The 20,454-nt window shown below is 43.3% G+C and overlaps 1 protein-coding gene across 2 annotated transcripts in view; it reads left to right on the top strand.

Moving 5' to 3' along the window:
* LOC143961337 (uncharacterized) overlaps window positions 1-20,454 on the top strand; it is a 58,233-nt gene that overhangs the window by 24,894 nt on the left and 12,885 nt on the right. For both annotated transcript variants that reach the window (XM_077470599.1, XM_077470600.1), the window contains exons 5-7: window positions 669-807; window positions 12,876-13,015; window positions 15,533-15,585. In XM_077470599.1, the coding sequence (XP_077326725.1) occupies window positions 669-807; window positions 12,876-13,015; window positions 15,533-15,585 (332 nt within the window). The remainder of the gene's footprint in view (window positions 1-668; window positions 808-12,875; window positions 13,016-15,532; window positions 15,586-20,454) is intronic.

Here is a 20,454-nt window from a genome sequence, read left to right as displayed (position 1 = left end):
GACAAAAATGCATTCAGACGAAAACGAATGGGAGGTATGCCTAACAATGACATGTATGGCAGAGCAATTGGTAAGCTGCTATATGTTGCCACTGTGAGAAGACCAGACATAGCCGCAGCAGTGGGCATACTATTCAGGAAAGTTTCAGCATCCTGCCAGTGTGGCTGGAATGGGCACAAGGCCAGATTCGACCCAGGAGGCCCTCCCACCACCATCACCATTCCTTACAAAATTACGTTAAAAGGGATACCTGCCAGAGCCCCCACTCTACAAAAGGCAATGACATTCTCCTTTACGAAAACTGATAAGAACAGATACTACACTAGATCTTAGCCAAAGTATTTCTACCTTCTTTATAGAGCCGTAGAGCTAAATTACAGAACAATCCAGTACATTACCCACCATTTAATAATAAACTGTGTGTGTAAAGAAGTGCAGCACTGATCTGATATAACTACATACTCCATTGATATCACATCAGCGCTGCACTTCTTTGCACATGCAGTTTTTTCGATTTTTCAAATTGATCTTTTTCTGTGTTAGCTGCTAATACATCATGTAAAGAGGCAGCGCGGTCCACCTGCTCCATATATTTACCCTTGTTATTTAATAATGTCATTTTCATGATGGATCATTAATCTGTATTTTCAATATGTTTTCACTTTCAGTACCAACCTACCTAAGGAGATCATGGAGTTCCCCGATTTTGCCTTTGACCCGTCCCTACCATCCTTCATCCACCACTCCGAAGTCTTGAAATACCTGGAGGATTATACGGACAAGTTCTCCATCCGACCGCACATCAAGGTGATGCCTTGTAAAAAGTTTCAATGATTATATTGGACAGGTACTTAGCACACATACTGGAACATTTTCATCCCCTTATAAATATGAATCAGTGTTCAGGTATGTCGTCACTGATGTGTACCTATAGTAAATATGGATTAGTGTTCAGGTATGTCGTCTCTGATGTGTATCTATAGTAAATATGGATCAGTGTTCAGGTATGTTGTCACTGATGTGTTCCCATAGTAAATATGGATTAGTGTTCAGGTATGTCGTCACTGATGTGTATCTATAGTAAATATGGATCAGTGTTCAGGTATGTCGTCACCAATGTGTTCCTATAGTAAATATAGATTAGTGTTCAGTTATGTCATCACCGATGTGTAACTATAGTAAATAAGGATCAATGTTCAGGTATGTTGTCATAGATGTGTACCTATAGTAAATATGGATCAGTGTCCAGGTACTGTATGTTTTCATTGATGAGAACCTATAATAAATACAGAACAGGGTTCGGGTATGTTGTCATTGATGTGTATCTATAGTAAATATGGATCAGTGTTCAGGTATGTTGTCAGTGATGTGTACCTATAGTAAATATGGATCAGTGTTCAGGTATGTTGTCATTTATATGTATCTATAGTAAATATGGATCAGTGTTCAGGCATGTTGTCACTTTCGTCATCGATGGGCAGGGCAGGACTTAGGGTGGTGGGGGCCCCTGGGCTTGAGTCACTTTCGGGCCCTACCTTCTATACATTACCGTATTTATCAGCGTATAACACGTGCCAGCATATAACACGCACCCCAAGTTTAGGAGGGAATTTTAACCTCCCTAGCGGTATCCCCGAGCGTGACTCGGGTTTGGTTTTTTCTTGTACTATCGGTAACCCCGAGTCACGCTCGGGGTAACATTGCAGAGCGGCGAGCGGAGATCTTACCTTCTCCCTGCGCTCCAGCGATGTTCTCCGCTGTCCTCCCTGTCCTCCCCTGTGATCGCCGACGCGATCGCCGGCGAGGTCACGCCATCCTGACTTCCTGGTTCCGTTCTCTGCGAGCAGCAGCGGCGCACGGGAGCGGAACTGGGCGGGAAATTCAAAAAGTTACAAACACACAAACACATAAATAGAGGTGATACATTGTAATCTGAGAGGATTACACTGTATCATCTCTATCTGACTGATAAACCACACAGTGCCCCTTGCCTCCAATAAAATAAAATCTAACATGGCATCAAAAAAGCGCCAATTCGCTACAAAATCGCCATTGGACCAGCTGAGTGACAGCGATAGCGACACGGAGTTGCTCGCAGAAATTAGCGATAGCGAGTCATGGGGAGATTTGTCATCTGACACTGACACGGATCTGACAAGTGACAGCGGTGATGATCCTGCACCTGACCTCAGCGATGTGCGCAATTGGTGCCCTATCGACTGCGATACAGACCAGGTAGCGCCGCCAAGATTCCCTTTCACTGGATCACCTGGGATGAAGGTAGATGTCGAACGTGACAATCCTCTGGCATACCTGCAATTATTTCTCACTGAGGATGTAATTGAAAAAATTGTCACAGAGACAAATCGCTACCAGGTACAGCAATCCGCTACGCTGCATGCCAGGTTTTCCCGAAGCAGAAAGTGGGAACCTGTGACCAAAGAGGACATCTGGCAGTTCCTGGGACTCATCATTCTTCAGGGAGTGGTGGGGAAACCGCTCCAAAAATGGTACTGGACCACCAATAAATTACTGGCCACTCCGTTTTTTGGCACAGTGATGTCCGAATACCGTTTTTCCCTCATCATGAAATATTTCTATTTCACGAACAATGAAGAGTTTGATGAGGCCACGCATCCTGCACTCAAACTCAAAAAAATCTGGGAGGTATCGCAAATTATTGTGAGCAACTTCCAGCGGACCTACATGCCAGAAAGGGACGTCTGCGTGGACGAAAGCTTGATAATTGCACTATGGGAGGCGTGGACAGAGCCGATCAGGAAATGACATTTTATCCGGCTATGCGCAAGCAGCTAAAAAAATATTATAAAAAAGATTTTCCGGCATCTTCTGGAGCAATGCCTTTGGAACGCATATGTCCTATATAGAGCACAGAGTCGCAAGCCTCTTATTCATGCTGATTTTACCTGGAAGGTGGCTGAGCAGATTTTCCTCCAACACCAGACACCATCAGGATCTGGGATCAGACCTGGACGACATGCTGTTGACGTTGTCAACCCAGAACGCCTAACAGGTCGTCACTTTGTGGACTACATACCACCAACCGCAAAAAAGGCAGCACCTACCAGGATGAGCGTGGTTTGCTGCTCAAAGAGAGATAGCAGTGGGAAAAAAGTCCGAAAAGAAAGTCGGTTCTATTGTCCGGATTGTGATGTTGGACTGTGTGCTGTACCCTGCTTCAAAGTGTATCACACTCAGGATGTTTATTGAATTTTCTTTGTTTGACAAATTTCATTATTTCACATTACATTATTGAATAAAATTATATTATTTATAAGATTATAATTCATGATTTTGTGTTTCTAACTTTATCACATCTGGGATGTCTACTAGAGCCTTGTTTGGTCAGGTTTTAATAGTAATTACTAAGAATTACAGGCCTATGATACATAACACCAAATTTTCATGCAAAAGAATTGTACCGCTTTTGGAATAGAATTCCTGACAGAATCATACCGCCAGGGAGGTTAAGGAACAAAACTTTTAGGAAGGAAGTTTAAGGAAAAAAACTTACATTTAAACGCCCATAAATGCAGCCTTATCAGTGTCCATCTGCAGCCTTGCCCATCCATCTGCAGCCTTGTTCAGTGTCATTGCAGCCTTGTCAGTGTCATTTGCAGCCTTGTCAGTGTAGCCTTGTCATTTGCAGCCTTGCCCCAGTGTCATTTGCAGCCTTGTCATTGCAGTCTTGACGTTTAAAAATACACAGTCCTGTGTATCTCGGCGGCTCTTGGCAGCTCTTGGCAGCTATCGGCGACTCTCGGGTCCTCTCGGCGGCTCTCGTCCTCTTGGCGGCTCTTGGCAGCTCTCGGCGGCGGCTCACAGGTCCTCTCGGCGGCTCTTGGGTCCTCTCGCAGTCCCAAGCGGAGCAGAGAGTAGCCGAGTGTACTCGGCTCGGCTCACAGTCATACCCAGTCTCTGTGTTATGTCCATCATAGGGTGGGACTGGGCGTGACTGTGAGTGTAGCCGAACCGAGTACACTTGGCTATGTATCTCGGCGGGGCCCCCTATTGGGCCCAGTCAAGCCCAATGGTAAGTCCTGCCCTGTCGATGGGTACCTATAGTAAATATGGATTAGTGTTCAGGTATGTCGACATTGATGGGTACCTATAGTAAATATGGATCAGTGTTCAGGTATGTTATCACTGATGTGTATCTATAATAAATATGGATCAGTGTTCAGGTATGTCATCATTGATGTGTACCTATAATAAATACAGAGCAGGGTTCAGGTATGTCGTCATGTGTACAGTACCTATAACCAAGACCTTTGTTGTTCAATTTTCATTGGAAGGGTTTGAAACACTGTCAATTGTTATTGCTGTTTGTGTATCCACTGAGGAGAATTGTTTATCCTGGTCACCATTCTTACTGGGACAGGAAGTGATGCGAGTTCCAAAATATTACAATTGTCATCAACACAGGAGGTGAGGGGAAATCGTCCACCCAGTGACAGTTGTCTAAGAGGGGGGTTATGGAAAGTTTTTTTTTCCACTTTCTGTTGTGCTGCCAATAGAGGAAGAAAAGGGAAATCTTCTAGGATTTGCTGTATTATAGGGAACATCTAGAAACATTTGTGCCAAAGCAGAATTGAATTTCTCCTGAAAAATACAGTGGATATAAAAAGTCTACACACCTCTGGTAAAATGTCAGGTTTCTGTGATGTGAGATAAAGATAAATCATTTCAGAACTATTTACAACTTTAATGTGACCTATAAACTGTACAATTCAGTTATACAACAAACTGAAATCTTTGAGGCGGAGGGAAATAAAAATAAAAAAATAAAATAATATGGTTGCATAAGTGTGCACACCCTTACACTAATACTTTGTTGAAGCCCCTTTTGTTTTTATTACAGCACTCAGTCTTTTTGGGTATGAGTCTATCAGCATGGCACATCTCACTCTTCTTTGCAAAAACACTCCAAATCTGTCAGAGGAGGGCATCTCCTGTGCACAGCCCTCTTCAGATCACCCCGCAGATTTCCAATTGGATTCAGGTCTGGGCTCTGGCTGGGCCATTCCAAAACTTTAATCTTCTTCTGGTGAAGCCATTCACCTGTTGATTTGGATGTATGCTTTGGGTCGTTGTCATGCTGAAATATGAAGTTCCTCTTCATGTTCAGATTTCTAGCAGAAGCCTGAAGGTTTTGTGCCAATATTGACTGGTGTTTGGAACTGTTTATAATTCCCTCTACCTTGACTAAGGCCCCTGTTCCACCACCATGCTTCAGGGTGGGTACGGTGTTATTTTGGTGGTGTGCAGTGTTGTTTTTGCACCAAACATATCTTTTGGAATCATGGCCAAAAAGCTCAACCTTGGTCTCATCAAACCAAACACATTTTCCCACATGCTTTTGGGAGACTTCAGATGTGCTTTTGAAAAATGTAGCCGGGCTTAGTTCTTCTGTTCTTGCCACTCTACCCCATAGCCCAGACATATGAGGAATACGGGAGATTGTTGTCACACGTACCACATAGCCAGTACTTGCCTGATATTCCTGCAACTCCTTTAACCGCTTCACACGACGATGTACGTCGGCAGAATGGCACAGACAGGCAAATGGGCGTACAGGTACGTCCCTTTGAATTTGCCGCCGTGCCATCACATGCGCACCAACGGCGCACACGCGTGCTGGTCGGGATCCCCCGTGATTCCGACCGCGGGTCCCACAGACTCGATCGCCGCGGGGATGCCCGTGATCGTCTCACGGGGATGTAAACAGCATCTCCCCGTTCTGCCTAGCAACGAGTGACACTGATCTCTGCTCCCTGTGATTGGAGCAGAGATCAGTGATCTGTAAAACACAGTCACGCCCCCCAGAGTTAGAAACACGCCCCTAGGGCACACTTACAATGCTACAATGCCACCTCCTGGTTAACCCATTCACTGCCAGTGTCATTTACACAGGAATCAGTGCATTTGTATAACACTGATTGCTGTATAAATGACAGTGGTCCCAAAAATGTGTTAAAAATGTCCGATGTGTCCACCATAATGTCGCAGTCAGGATAAAAATCGCTGATCGCGGCCATTACTAGTAAAAAAAAATATTAATAAAAATGCCATAAAACTATCCCCTATTTTGTAATTGCTATAACTTTTGCGCCAACCAATCAATAGAGATGGACAAACTTCCGACGGGACATTTCGCGAACGCGGCCAAAAGTTTGCGAACCGCAAAGTTCACGGCGGGCCCCATTGACTTTAATGGCAGGCGATCCTTAAAAACCTACAGGTCATATTTTCAGCCACAAAATACTTACTAGCTGTGCACATAGTCCCACCACATGGACACTGACATAACAAAAGTATTAAGTGAATTTGGGATCGACAACAACAAGCATTCTTTTTTTATCTGTGAAATTTTGACAATTCAGGACTCAGGAGCGCATGAAGGCAATGGAGGAGAGGAAAGGTCAGGGTAGGCTATGAAGAGGGTGCAGGAGATGATCACCAGCACCGTGATAGAGAGCACTGACACCAGCACCGTGAGAGAGAGCACTGACACCAGCACCGTGAGAGAGAGCACTGACACCAGCACCGAGATAGAGAGAGAGCACTGACACCAGCACCGAGATAGAGAGCACTGACACCAGCACCGAGATAGAGAGCACTGACACCAGCACCGTGATAGATAGCACTGACACCAGCACTGTGATAAAGAGCACTGACACCAGCACTGACACCAGCACCGTGATAGAGAGCACTGACACCAGCACCGTGATAGAGAGCACTGACACCAGCACCGAGATAGAGAGCACTGACACCAGCACCGTGATAGAGAGCACTGACACCAGCACCGTGATAGAGAGCACTGAGAGGAGGGTGCTCAACCAAGTCTGATGCGTCCTTTGATGTAATCGCACGCACCTTCTGCAATTTGCCACTTTGGCTCAAGCCTGTTGCTCCTGCCCTACCCCTACCACCCCTGCGGAAGGGCCTGCCTCTTCCTCTGCCTGTCATTTTTTTAATGACCCTGTGACAAAAGTCTCTAGAGAAGTGCACTATGTATGTGGAAGAAGGTATATAACACCCCGCTTCAATCTGTCGTTTTGGGGGGCCACTGGTCTATCACACCAGTTATAATACTTTTTTTTAATTGCGTTTGTCACTCTTTGTAGTATCGCTGAAGAACCACTCAGCAGTCACAATGCTGCACAGTGGAAATGCACTATATTATGCTTTCTATATGTGCAAGTATTTTATACATGTATTACACCCCTATATACTGCACACCAAATAGTACACCTATACCAGTCCGTAAAAGGACCTTTGTGGACCTAGTAGCTAGTGATTTTCAGACTGTCCCTCAGTCCCTACACTGATAAAAGACAGCTGCAGAATCGGGCAGCAATCTGCAGCACAGCAGCGCACCACAACCCTATATATTGTACACCTATACCAGTCCTTAAAAGGACCTTTGTGGACCTAGTAGCTAGTGATTTGCAGACTGTCCCTCAGTCCCTACACTGATGAAAGACAGCTGCAGAAACTAGCAGTAATCTGCAGCACAGCAGTGCACCACAACCCTATATATTGTACACCTATACCAGTCCTCAAAAGGACCTTTGTGGACCTAGTAGCTAATGATTTGCAGACTGTCCCTCAGTCCCTACACTGATAAAAGACAGTTGCAGAAACAAGTAGTAATCTGCAGCACAGCAGTGCACCATAAGCCTATATATTGTACACCTATACCAGTCCTTAAAAGGACCTTTGTGGACCTAGTAGCTAGTGATTTGCAGACTGCCACTCAGTCCCTACACTGATAAAAGACAGCTGCAGAATTGGGCAGCAATCTGCAGCACAGCAGTCAGCAGCAGTGCACAACAACCCTATATATTGTACACCTATACCAGTCCTTAAAAGGACCTTGGTGAACCTAGTAGCTAGTGATTTGCAGACTGTCCCTCAGTCCCTACACTGATAAAAGGCAGCTGCAGAATCGGGCAGCAGTCAAGTATAATATTCTTTCTATATTTGGAAGAAAGTATATTATACGTGTACAACCCTATATACTGTACACCTATACCAGTCCTTAAAAGGACCTTTGTGGACCTAGTAGCTAGTGATTTGCAGACTGTCCCTCAGTCCCTACACTGATAAAAGACAGCTGCAGAATCAGCAGCAGTGCACCAGCACCCTATATATTGTACACCTATACTAGTCCTCAAAAGGACCTTTGTGGACCTAGTAGCTAATGATTTGCAGACTGTCCCTCAGTCCCTACACTGATAAAAGACAGTTGCAGAAACAAGTAGTAATCTGCAGCACAGCAGTGCACCATAAGCCTATATATTGTACACCTATACCAGTCCTTAAAAGGACCTTTGTGGACCTAGTAGCTAGTGATTTGCAGACTGCCACTCAGTCCCTACACTGATAAAAGACAGCTGCAGAATTGGGCAGCAATCTGCAGCACAGCAGTCAGCAGCAGTGCACAACAACCCTATATATTGTACACCTATACCAGTCCTTAAAAGGACCTTGGTGAACCTAGTAGCTAGTGATTTGCAGACTGTCCCTCAGTCCCTACACTGATAAAAGGCAGCTGCAGAATCGGGCAGCAGTCAAGTATAATATTCTTTCTATATTTGGAAGAAAGTATATTATACGTGTACAACCCTATATACTGTACACCTATACCAGTCCTTAAAAGGACCTTTGTGGACCTAGTAGCTAGTGATTTGCAGACTGTCCCTCAGTCCCTACACTGATAAAAGACAGCTGCAGAATCAGCAGCAGTGCACCAGCACCCTATATATTGTACACCTATACTAGTCCTCAAAAGGACCTTTGTGGACCTAATAGTAATAGCTAGTGATTAAACTGACTGTCTCCACACAGCGTCCTGTCCCTACACTGACAAAAGACAGCTGTAATTACCAGCACAGCAGTGTACCGAACCCTATATACTGTACTACACCTATACCAGTCCCTAAAATGGCTTTTGTGGACCTAATAGCTAGTGATTTGTGTCACTACAGTCTCTCCCTGCTCCACACAGCGTCCTGTCCCTAAACTGACATAAGACAGAATGTAAAATGGCCGCCAGATCAGGTCTATTTATAAGATAGAGGGAATGTCCAATTGTCCATGTGCTGAAATGTCTCAATTGGCTGTCCTGTACCCCATGATGGATGTGTCATCATGGGTCAAAGTTCTTTCACACTGCAAACGCATATGTTCGCCGGGCGAACAGCGCCAAAAGCCCGCCGGTTTGGGCGAATCGCGAACACGCAAAATTCGCCAAACTGACCATCGGGCAAACCGCAAGGCCATCTCTACCAATCAATAATCGCTTATTGATTATTAGGTGGAAAAAGTCCTGAAATTATTGATCTTTGTCTCATTTTTTTACATCACAGAAACCTGATATTTTAACAGGGGTGTGTAGACCTTTTTTACCCACTGTAGCTTCCTTTGCCTTAATCTGCAGTGTGAGATCATCTAAGGCAGTGCTGCCTCTGACTGCTAGTCTTACCAGATTTGGTCAGAGATGTGGTGGTCTCACTACCGTGCCGCGCACTGTTCTCCTTGCTGGAGAGGAAGCTGCAACTGAAGACCTACACTGCAAGGATCTGCTTTCTTCTGCTTCATTCAGTCTGTGGATCTGCACTATTGACACATCTCTTGCTGCTTCTTAAAGAGCAAGTAAACTTACATCACCTATAGGTAGTGTAAATATCTCCTAAACGGGCACCTTTTAGGGGATATTCACTGTACACACAGCCAGTGATATCACTGGCACATGTGCTCTGAAGGATCACCCACCCGTGCCGTTGCTTCAGAGCCCGGTGCAGTGAATGGCGGCTCCCACACACGTGTTTGGGAGTGACATCATTGTGTCTCCAGCCAGTCACAGAGCCGGAGTCCGCAAACTCGGATGCAAGATGGGTGAAGATGGAAGCGGCCTCCATCGATGACATCACCGGCTCGCTTTGTTTTCTTTAGGTAAGTTTAATAATGTGCTAGTATGTGATGCATTCTAGCACATTTTGACATTACCTTGCAAGTAAGAAAAAAACAAAATGTCCAGCGGTTTAAAACCGCCTTAACCACTTCAACTATCCCATAGCTTGTAGACGCTATAACTATTGTGCAAACCAATCAATATACACTTATTGGGATTTATTTTACCAAAAATATGTAGCAGAATACATATTGGCCCAAATTTATGAAGAAATTAGATTTTTAAAATTTGTTTATTGGGAATGTTTTATAGCAAAAATATGTTTCTCTTTTTTGTGTTTATAGAACAAAAAATAAAAAACGCAGAGGTCATAAAATACCACCAAACGAAATCTCTATTTGTGGGGAAAAAAGAACATCTACTTTATTTCGGTGAAGTGTCACACGGCCCACGCAATGGTCAGTTAAAGTAACGTAGTGCCGTATTGCAAAAAATGGCCTGGTCATGAAGGGGGTAATACCTTCCAGGGCTGAAGTGGTTAATGGGGGCTTCTGTGTGGGGAAAAAAAAAAATTATATAAATTTAATTTGGGTACAGTGCATGATTGTGCGGTTTTCAGTTACAAATAAATCAATAATCGTTCTTCAGACATTTAGGCCAAAATGTATTCTGCTACGTTTCTTTGGTGAAAATAACCCAAATCGGTGTATAATACCGTAGTTATCGGCATATAACACGCACAGGCGTATAACACGCACCTTCGTTTTAGGAGGGAAGTTTCAGGAAAAAAACTTAAATTTTAAATAAAGAACTTTGAAACAAAATAAGGGTCACCATCAATGCAGCCTCACCATTGCCCATCTGCAGCCTGATTAATGCCCATCTGCAGCCTCACCATTGCCCATCATTGCAGCCTGATTAATGCCCATCTGCAGCCTCACCATTGCCCATTATTGCAGCCCGATTAATGCCCATCTGCAGCCTCACCATTGCCCATCATTGCAGCCAGATTAATGCCCATCTGCAGCCTCACCATTGCCCATCATTGCAGCCCGATTAATGTCCACCTGCAGCCTCACCATTGCCCATCATTGCAGCCCGATTAATGCCCATCTGCAGCCTCACCATTGCCCATCATTGCAGCCCGATTAATGCCCATCTGCAGCCTCAGCATTGCCCATCATTGCAGCTTGATCAATGGCAATATGCAGCCTCACCATTGCCATAAAAGCACCCTGCAGCCTCACATCAGATAACTGCTGCCTTGGAGTGGACAGGGATGTGCTGTGATTGGTCACAGCGATAACATGGTACCGATACACTGATCAGTCATCAGCTGTGTCAGCAGTGCTGCCACATGCAAGGCTTGTTCTGGGAGGACGTCATATGACATCCACCCTGATCGACCAAAGTCACGCTCGCCCGCCAAATTTCTGGGAACTGGTTAAATATCTTCCCACTAGTCATCATATCCCCAGTCATTGGGGGGGGGGGGGGGGGGACTCTGACATGAGGAAGCAGAAAACGTAAACAAAAGACACTAGTGCGCTCCACTTGACTATTAACCCTAATGAAATAAATAAAGGGAAGCAGCCAGCATAGAAAGTGATCTCTACACCTGTAAGGAATATGTTAAAAGAAATATGCGGTGCTACCCCACTTACTCATAAACTACAAATATTCAATAAATGAAAAAAATGTATACCTATGTGCAAAAAATAAATGTGCAAATCGGCAAAACAATATAAGAAAAATATAAAAAAAACACGCATAAAATAAACCTGTGCAATAAGATGCAATCAATAAAGTGCAAATGCAATATAATATGACATAAATTAGGGCCCAAAAAAGTCCATATAACACACAGATGATCAGTGCAGTGCGACCTCCAATCAGCAGCAGTGTTCATAAAAAATGCAAAAAGTGCAAACTGTTCATAAACCACACAAACGAACAGTGCAGTGCAGGCTCCAATATAATACTGTGATCCTATGGCAAATCCATGCAGTGAAATGGAAGCTTTAACTGCTCTTTTTGCATTTTTTATGAACACTGCTGCTGATTGGAGGTCGCACTGCACTGATCATCTGTGTGTTATATGGACTTTTTTGCGCCCTAATTTATGTCATATTATATTGCATTTGCACTTTATTGATTGCATCTTATTGCACAGGTTTATTTTATGTGTGTTTTTTTTTATTTTTCTTATATTGTTTTGCCGATTTGCACATTTATTTTTTGCTCATAGGTATATATATTTTTTTCATTTATTAAATATTTGTAGTTTATGAGTAAGTGGGGTAGCGCCGCATATTTCTTTTAACAGGAAGCAGAACACTGACTTTACCAAGAAGTCCAAGTCACATAGAGGGGAGATTTACTAAAGCTGGAGCACTCAGATTCCCGGGGGAGCCGCTCATGGTAGCCAATCAGCTTCTAAATTCAGCTTGTTCAATTAGGCTTTGGCAATAAAACTTGGAAGCCGATTGGCTGATTTTTTTTTTTTTAGGCTTTTTCCTTCTGTTTTTACCTGGTGATCTGGCCAGTAAAACACCTCCTGTTTTAGAGTGCCCCCCACTATGGAAGAAGGAGCACAGGAGGCAACTTTTGGACAGCAGCATTGTCAGTCTGGGGGTGGGGGGTGTTAAATGTACAAGCAGATTTAGACACACTAACAAATTGAAGTAATACCCCAGCTAATACTTTATAAACAGTTACAGCAAACAGGATTTTCTTCCTTTCTGTATAAAGGTTTTACATAAATGAATAAAAGCTGATCAATGCAAGCACCCCAAGTAGTAGTAAATGGCTAGTCTCAACTCTCTAACGGGTGATATTAGTAAGATTTTGTGTTTTCTATCACTTTCTGTCCTGGTGACACTGGCTACCTGATCGTTTGGGGCGCTCTAAGCCTCTGTCCTTTTGTGCTTTGCAGTTTAATACCCAGGTGGTGTCGGTCACTCCTGTACTGGGGGAAGGGAAGAACTCACAGGCTTCCTGGGACGTGACCTTCCAAACTCTGGACAATGGTGATCCTGTGACAGAACGGTTTGATGCCATCATGGTCTGCGTTGGGTAAGAAACAGAGGTCCTCTAGATGTCCAAATCTAGGTCTGGATTTCTCATCCCTCTTTTCTCTTCACTTTAGAAAGACTAATGCCGCGTACACACGACCAGACTTTTCGAGGGCCTAGGTCCGACGGTCTTTCCGACTGACTTTTGACGGAGTTCCGACTGACTTTCCGAATGAACGGACTTGGCCACACACAATCCCACCAAAGTCCAACGGATTCTAACGGGATGACGTACGACCGGACTAGATTAAGGAAGTACATAGCCAGTAGCCAATAGCTGCCCTAGCGTCGGTTTTTGTCCATCGGACTTGCATACACACAAACGGATTTCTCGGTGGCAAAATGTAAAACATGTTCTATTTCTAAAGTCCGCTGGATTTTTGGCAAGCAAAGGTCTGATGGAGCCCACACACGATCGAATTGTCCGACGGACTCATTCCGTCGGACCTTTGCTGTCAAAAGTGTGTACGTGGCATAAGAGCCTTTTCACTGATGAATCACCCAAACTCTGTCCAGGGAAATTTAAGCTTCTCCCTATAAGCATATAATTTCTTTGCGCCTAAAAGCACAAGTACAGCTCTCTCATATATTGCAGGGAAAGTGCGCTTTGTATGTCTCCAAGTAACAAAAACAGAGATGCTGGTATCACGTTGAGCTCAGCCGAATCCTCCAGAGAATAGCCAGGCTCCTTTAATTTATACTAAAAATATGGATAATAAAAGAAGGTGGTGGCTTCAGATTTAGCCAATCAGACACTTGTATTCATTCAAAAGAACCACACACATGTATATATTCAAATAGAACTACAGTAGTGACGTGTGCAGATGGTGGTGTGTAGAGCCATACTCTATCATGGCTCAGTGGGCCATAATTTTGTATGGTTATGCTATGGTTCCCATGTATGCAGATCTGCTTACTTAGGAGTTTAAATGCGGTCGCCATGGAGTGGCCAGTTCCTTGGTGAGACATAAATAAACATCCTTAAAAGAGCAAGCAGATCTGCCTTGTCCACGGGAAGGTTTCCGCAGCCAATGGTCTTCCACCAACGTCTCTATGTGTGAATACCCTTACATGAGCGCATTACAGCAAAACTGAAACTGGGGGACATCTGACAACATACATTAATACAAATTTCCACAACACTCTATATCAGTTAGTGCCCTCCTTTGTGAACAGTGAGTGTACATTTGAGTACTTAAAGTGGGATTTCACTCTCTGTAGGCAGGTGCAGTCTGTTTCCTCCACTGCAGGTGGTGCTCAACCGCAGTGTTATTGCTGAGTAAGAGGAAGTCAGGAGGAACTTAGTTCTTCTATGGTTTCTTGGGTCACAGGGGCAGCTATCTGATTGGATGCTAGCACCCCATGTGACTTTGGTGGCCATCTTGGGTCAGACAGGGTCTATTTAAGACTATGGCTCCTGTGATTGTAGCTAGAGTAGGGGCAGGTCACCTGTCTGACAAAGAGAGTGCTTAGCATCAGGAAAAGGTTCCAGAGGAGTAGGGAAAGTGCAGGGACATGCCATCCTATCTGGAAGCTTCCCCACTTGGGTATGAACCAGCCAGGCCCCATTCCATCCCTCAAGACAAACATCGGCACACCTAAGACCTATTTCTACTGACACATGTGAGGGCTCCCGGTTGGGTTGCCTTCCCACCAGGACTGTTCTGTATTGCTGAACTTCAGTTACAGTATATTTCTGTTACTCTGCACTGTGACTTTGAGTGTTTTATTCCGCCGCACCACACTGCTCCCTCCCATACCCCCCAGACTTTTTTTCTATATTTCCCCTTATCTGCTATACAGGTTTATCCTGGATTCACATACTCACCTGTCCAATGAATCATGCTGAACTAAATTGCTCAGGTGCTACTGCCCACTTCCCACCGTCCATCTTCTTTTGTGACTTTATCAGGAAGCTGGCCCCCGATGATGCGCACCAGCTCCCCCTGGCCACTGTGTGTTTCTACTCCTTGAAACCTCCTGGGGAATGTGACATTGATACCCCAGGAGGCTTTGAAGAAGAGAAGATATCATTCTTGCCTAAGTAGCTGGGAGTGGGGCAGATAGAAAAGGTTCATAGTGCTCCTGGAGGGTGCTCATACATCCAAAAACAGCCCCTGCCATTGTTGAGTAAATACCTGTCAGTCTCCCGACACTGGCATTACCACTGTGAACTCATCTTCTGGATTCTGAGAGAACCCCAGTACTTGACAGCTAATGGGAAGTGTCCATATCAAGCAGGTGTTGACATGGACAACCAACAAAGAATCCTATCTCCTGTAAAGAGTGAGACGACTTGGGACTGGGACATCATGTGACCATGGCTTTAGGTGTTAAAAAAAGGGGCATTTAGATTTTTTTTTTAATTTTTATAATGCCAGTCATCAGTTTGGGGGGGGGGGGGGGGGGTGATAGGGGGCCCGAAGATCACATTTAACCATTGTCTACACTATCCAAAATGTAAAAACAATGCATTACTCAGTAAATATGACACCTTCTTTTTTCTTTTGTTCTGTAGACACTACTCCCATCCATTTGTGCCAGACATTGAAGGGTTGGAGCAGTTTCAAGGTGAGAAAATCTAATCCTCAAATGATCAGGTTCTAGGACAGGGATAGTTGGTGAAAGAAAGCAGTTAATTGTAGTAAACTGATTTCAAAGTTTGGAAAATGAAGTAGTTAAAACTCAGAATTTCAATCAAGTCTGTATAGCTCTCTGCTCATTGGGGGGGATTTTCTCTGATTTCTCTTAGCCCCTGTCCCCATGATTTCCCCCAACAAAAAAACAGGACGGGGGGGGGGGGGGGGAGAAGAACCTCTGGGGGAATCTAGGATGGAAAAGGTCCTAGTAGATGATAGGCTCAGCAATGGCATGCAATGCCAAGCTGCTGCTAACAAAGCAAACAGAATATTGGCAAGCATTAAAAAGGGGATTCATTTCAAAGATAAAACGATAATTCTCCTGCTCTACAAGACTCTGGTCCAGCAGCACCTGGGGTATGCTGTCCAGTTCTGGGCACCAGTCCTCAGGAAGGATGTACTGGAAATGGAGTGAGTACAAAGAAGGGCAACAAAGCTAATAAAGGGTCTGGAGGATATTAGTTATGAGGAAAGGTTGCGAGCACTGAACTTATTCTCTCTGGAGAAGACGCTTGAGAGGGGATATGATTTCAATATACAAATATCATACTGGTGACCCCACAATAGGGATAAAACTTTTTCGCAGAAGGGAGTTTAACAAGACAGGTGACAACTCATTAAAATTCGAAGAAAAGAGGTTTAACCTTAAACTACGTAGAGGGTTCTTTACTGTAAGAGCGGCAAGAATGTGGAATTCCCTTCCACAGGTGGTGGTCTCAGTGGGGAGCATCGATCATTTCAAGAAACTATTAGAAAACCACAACATACAGGGATATACAATGTAATACTGACATATAATCACATACATGGGTTGGACTTGATGGACTTGTGTCTTTTTTCAACCTCACCAACTATGTAACTAAATTCAGATGGAAAAGGTCCAATCGGATTATATTGTCAGAAAATGCGATCATGTGTGGGCTCTATCAGACTTTTTCCGTCAGAAATTCAGACGGAAAAAATTTGAGAGCAGAATCACAAATTTTTTGACAAAATGCTCAGATCAAATTACGAGACCAAAGCTATTGGCTACCAGCCTCAACGTAGTCCCATCGTACGAATGAACGAACGTCATCATGTTCCGAACGATTTTCCGACAACTTTGTCCGACCGTGTGTATGCAACACTAGTTTAGGACAAATTCCATCTGAAAAAATCAGACGGATTTTGTGGTCGGAATGTCCTACCGTGTGTACAAGGCATATAACTATGAGGGGAGGGCATGGATGTCACCAGTGCAGAGGGGCACAGAGAACAATAAAAATATCAATCAGATGTTCTAATTCTTATTTACACTATAAATGTGTTTGTTTGTTTTTTGTTTTTTTTGGGCTTCAACCCCATTTGCAATAATTCTCATCACTTTTTGTCCTGATGAAGTTAAAGAAATTCTCTCTAATAAGGACAATGATGTTAATAAATACTTGACATAGGCTCTAACCCTTCCACACACTTTAAAATGTAAAGGTGAACTCCATCGCTCCTTCCAGTCTTGCAAAGTTGTACAAGCTCCCTTTCTGTACTGAAATCGCTTATTCTGATTTCACTGCACACTGTGAGCTTCTCCCAGAGAAGCAAAGAGACGAGAAGCAGTGAGGATGTCACCGGGTCAAAAAATTATTTATGTAATAAAGGCAAAATGTCAGCAGGTAGCAGGGGTGGACTGACCACTCATGGGGCCCCCGGGCAATAGGAGATTATAGGGCCCCCGGGCAATAGGAGAAGATTATGGGGCCCCTGGGCAATAGGAGATTATGGGGGGCCCCCAGGCAATATGAGATTATGGGGCCCCCAAGCAATAGATTATGGGGCCACACAGTGTACGCACGCACACACATACAGTATACACACACATACAGTATACACACACACACACACACAGACACACAATACACACACTGAAAAGGTACTGGAGAGGTGGGGCAGCTATAATCTTGGGATTTAAAAAAAAAACATATTTTTACATACTGTCCCTGGTTTTATTGAGGCTGGCAACCCTGATGGGGCCCCTTAGTGGCATGGGGCCCTCGGACAGTGCCCGAGTGCCCGAATGGTCAGTCCGCCCCTGGCAGGTAGAACTTTTGCTTTAATTACATTTCAGCTGATGTTGAGTTTTAAGGTGTTCTAAGTGGGAGGGTCTGCTTGCTTTAATCGCACAACAGTGGGCAAGTTGTATGATTAGGAAGTGAAATGTTGCTGTGGTTACCAGATTTGCAAGGTAGAAACATTTTATTTTTTGGGGGGGGAGTGGTTTTTAAAAATCCTAGCCCTTTAACAGTTAAAAATATAATTATGCCATTAACCACTTCCTACCCCGCCCATAGTCAAATGACATCCGCAGGAGGGATCTCCCATCCTGGGCGGGCATCATATGACGTCCTGAGCTTCCCGGCCGTCACCCGGGAGCTGTGATGTCATGATGTCCGCCAGGCACCCGTGATTGCCAGTAACAGAGCAGGGATGGGGATCTGTGTGTGTAAATGCAGATCCACGTCCTGTCGGGGAGTGGAGACGATCATGTGTTCCCAGTACAGAGGAACAACGATCAATCTCCTTCCCTTGTGAGTCCCCTCCCTCTACAGTTAGAATCCCTCCCTAGGAAACATCTTTAACCCCTTGACCGCCCCCTAGTGTTGAACCCTTTCCCTGCCAGTGTCATTTTATACTGTAATCAGTGCATTTTTATAGCACTGATCGTAGTATAAATGTGAATGGTACCAAAATAGTGTCAAGTGTCTGATGTGTCCGCCGCAATGTCACAGTCACAATAAAAACTGCAGATCATTGCTAGTACAAAACAATAAAAATGCCGTAAATCTATCCCTTATTTTGTAGACGCTATAACTTTTGCTCAAACCAATCGATATATGCTTATTTCGTCAAATATTTTTTTACCAAAAATATGTATAAGTATACATATCGGCCTAAACTGAGGGAAAAAAATTATTTATTTATTTATTTTTTTAAAAATTTGGATATTTATTATAGCAAAAAGTAAAAAAATATTGGGGTTATTTACGAAAGGCAAATCCACTGAAAGTGCACTCGCTCTAAATCTAAGGGGTAGATCTGAAATTGGGGGAAGCTCTGCTGATTTTATCATCCAATCATGCACAAGCTAAAATTGTTTTTTATTTTCCTTGCATGTCCCCCTCGGATCTACAGCGACTTTACTTCCAAGTGCACTTTCAGTGCAAAGTGGATTTTCCTTTAGTAAATAACCCCTATTGTGCTTTTTTTTCAAACGTGTCACTCTTCTTTTGTTTATAGCGCAAAAAAAAAAAAACGCTGAGGTGATCAGATACCACCAAAAGAAAGCTCTATTTATGGGGGAAAAAAATATAAAAATTTAATTTGAGTACAGTGTTGCATGACCGCGCAATTGTCATTCAAAATGCGACAACGCTGAAAACTGAAAATTGGCCTGGGCAGAAAGGGGGTGAAATGCCCAGCATTGAAGTGGTTAAATAGCAGACTTCATTGTATAGCTATATAGTATAGTGCCTTGAAAAAGTATTCATACCCTTTGAAATTTTCCACATTTTGCAATGTTACAACTAAAAACGTAAATGTATTTTATTGGGATTTTATGTGATAGACCAACACAAAGTGCCACATAATTGTGAATTGGAAGGAAAATGATAAATGGTTTTCAACATTTTTTACAAATAAATATGTGAAAAGTGTGGGGTGCATTTGTATTCAGCCCCCTTTACTCTGATACCCCTAACTAAAATCTAGTGGAACCAATTGCCTTCAGAAGTCACCCTATTAGTAAATAGAGTCCACCTGTGTGTAATTTAATCTCAGTATAAATACAGCTGTTTTGTGAAGAGGTGCGTTAGAGAACCTTAGTGAACAACAGCATCATGAAGGCCAAGGAACGCACCAGACAGGTCAGGGATAAAGTTGTGGAGAAGTTTAACCACTTCCATATCGGGCCTGGCACTCCTCTTCTACTATGTAAAAATCATAATTTTTGCTAGAAAAATACTCAGAACCCCCAATCATATATATATATATATATATATATATATATATATATATATATATATATATATATATATAATGTGTGTGTGTTTTTTAGCAGACAACCTAGGGAATAAAATGGTGGTCATTGCAACTTTTTTTTTATCTTGTATGGTATTTGTGCAACAATTTTTCAAACTGTTTTTTTTTGTGAAAAAAAACAAAACAGTTTCATGAATTAAAAAATAATAAAACAGTAAAGTTAGCCCAATTTTTTTATATAATGTGAAAGATGATGTTATGCCCAGTAAATAGATACCCAACATGTCACACTTTAAAAGTGTGCATGCTCATGGAATGGCTCCAAACTTCTGTACTTAAAAATCTCCATAGGCAACGCTTTAAGATTTTTTACATTTTACAGGTTACCAGTTTAGAGTTGCAGAGGAGGTCTAGTGCTAGAATTGTTGCTTGTGCTCTAACGCACTTGGCAATACCTCACATGTGTGGTTTGAACAATGTTTACATGTGTGGGCGGGACTTACCTGTGCGTTCGCTTTTGAGCGCGAGCTACCAGGGACGGAGGCATTTTACATTTTTTTTACTTCATTTTTTTATTTTTACACTTTCTTTTACAGTTTTTTTTTATCACTTTTTATTCCTATTACAAGGAATGGAATGGAATGGTTTGTGACAGGTCCTCTTTATGGAGAGATGCGGGGTCAACAAGAGCCCGCTTCTCTCTTCCAGGCTGGAAAGCATGAGATCGGGAAAAAAATCCATGATCTCATGCTTACCAGCCATGATCGAGGCTTTGTTTACAACTGCGGCT

Source organism: Lithobates pipiens, unplaced genomic scaffold, assembly GCF_037356315.1.
Source record: "Lithobates pipiens isolate NorthernLeopardFrog02 unplaced genomic scaffold, aLitPip1_a1.2 Scaffold_8, whole genome shotgun sequence".
Taxonomy (NCBI): domain Eukaryota; kingdom Metazoa; phylum Chordata; class Amphibia; order Anura; family Ranidae; genus Lithobates; species Lithobates pipiens.
Note: the sequence above shows the minus strand (reverse complement) of the source record. Positions and strands in the feature narration are given on the sequence as shown.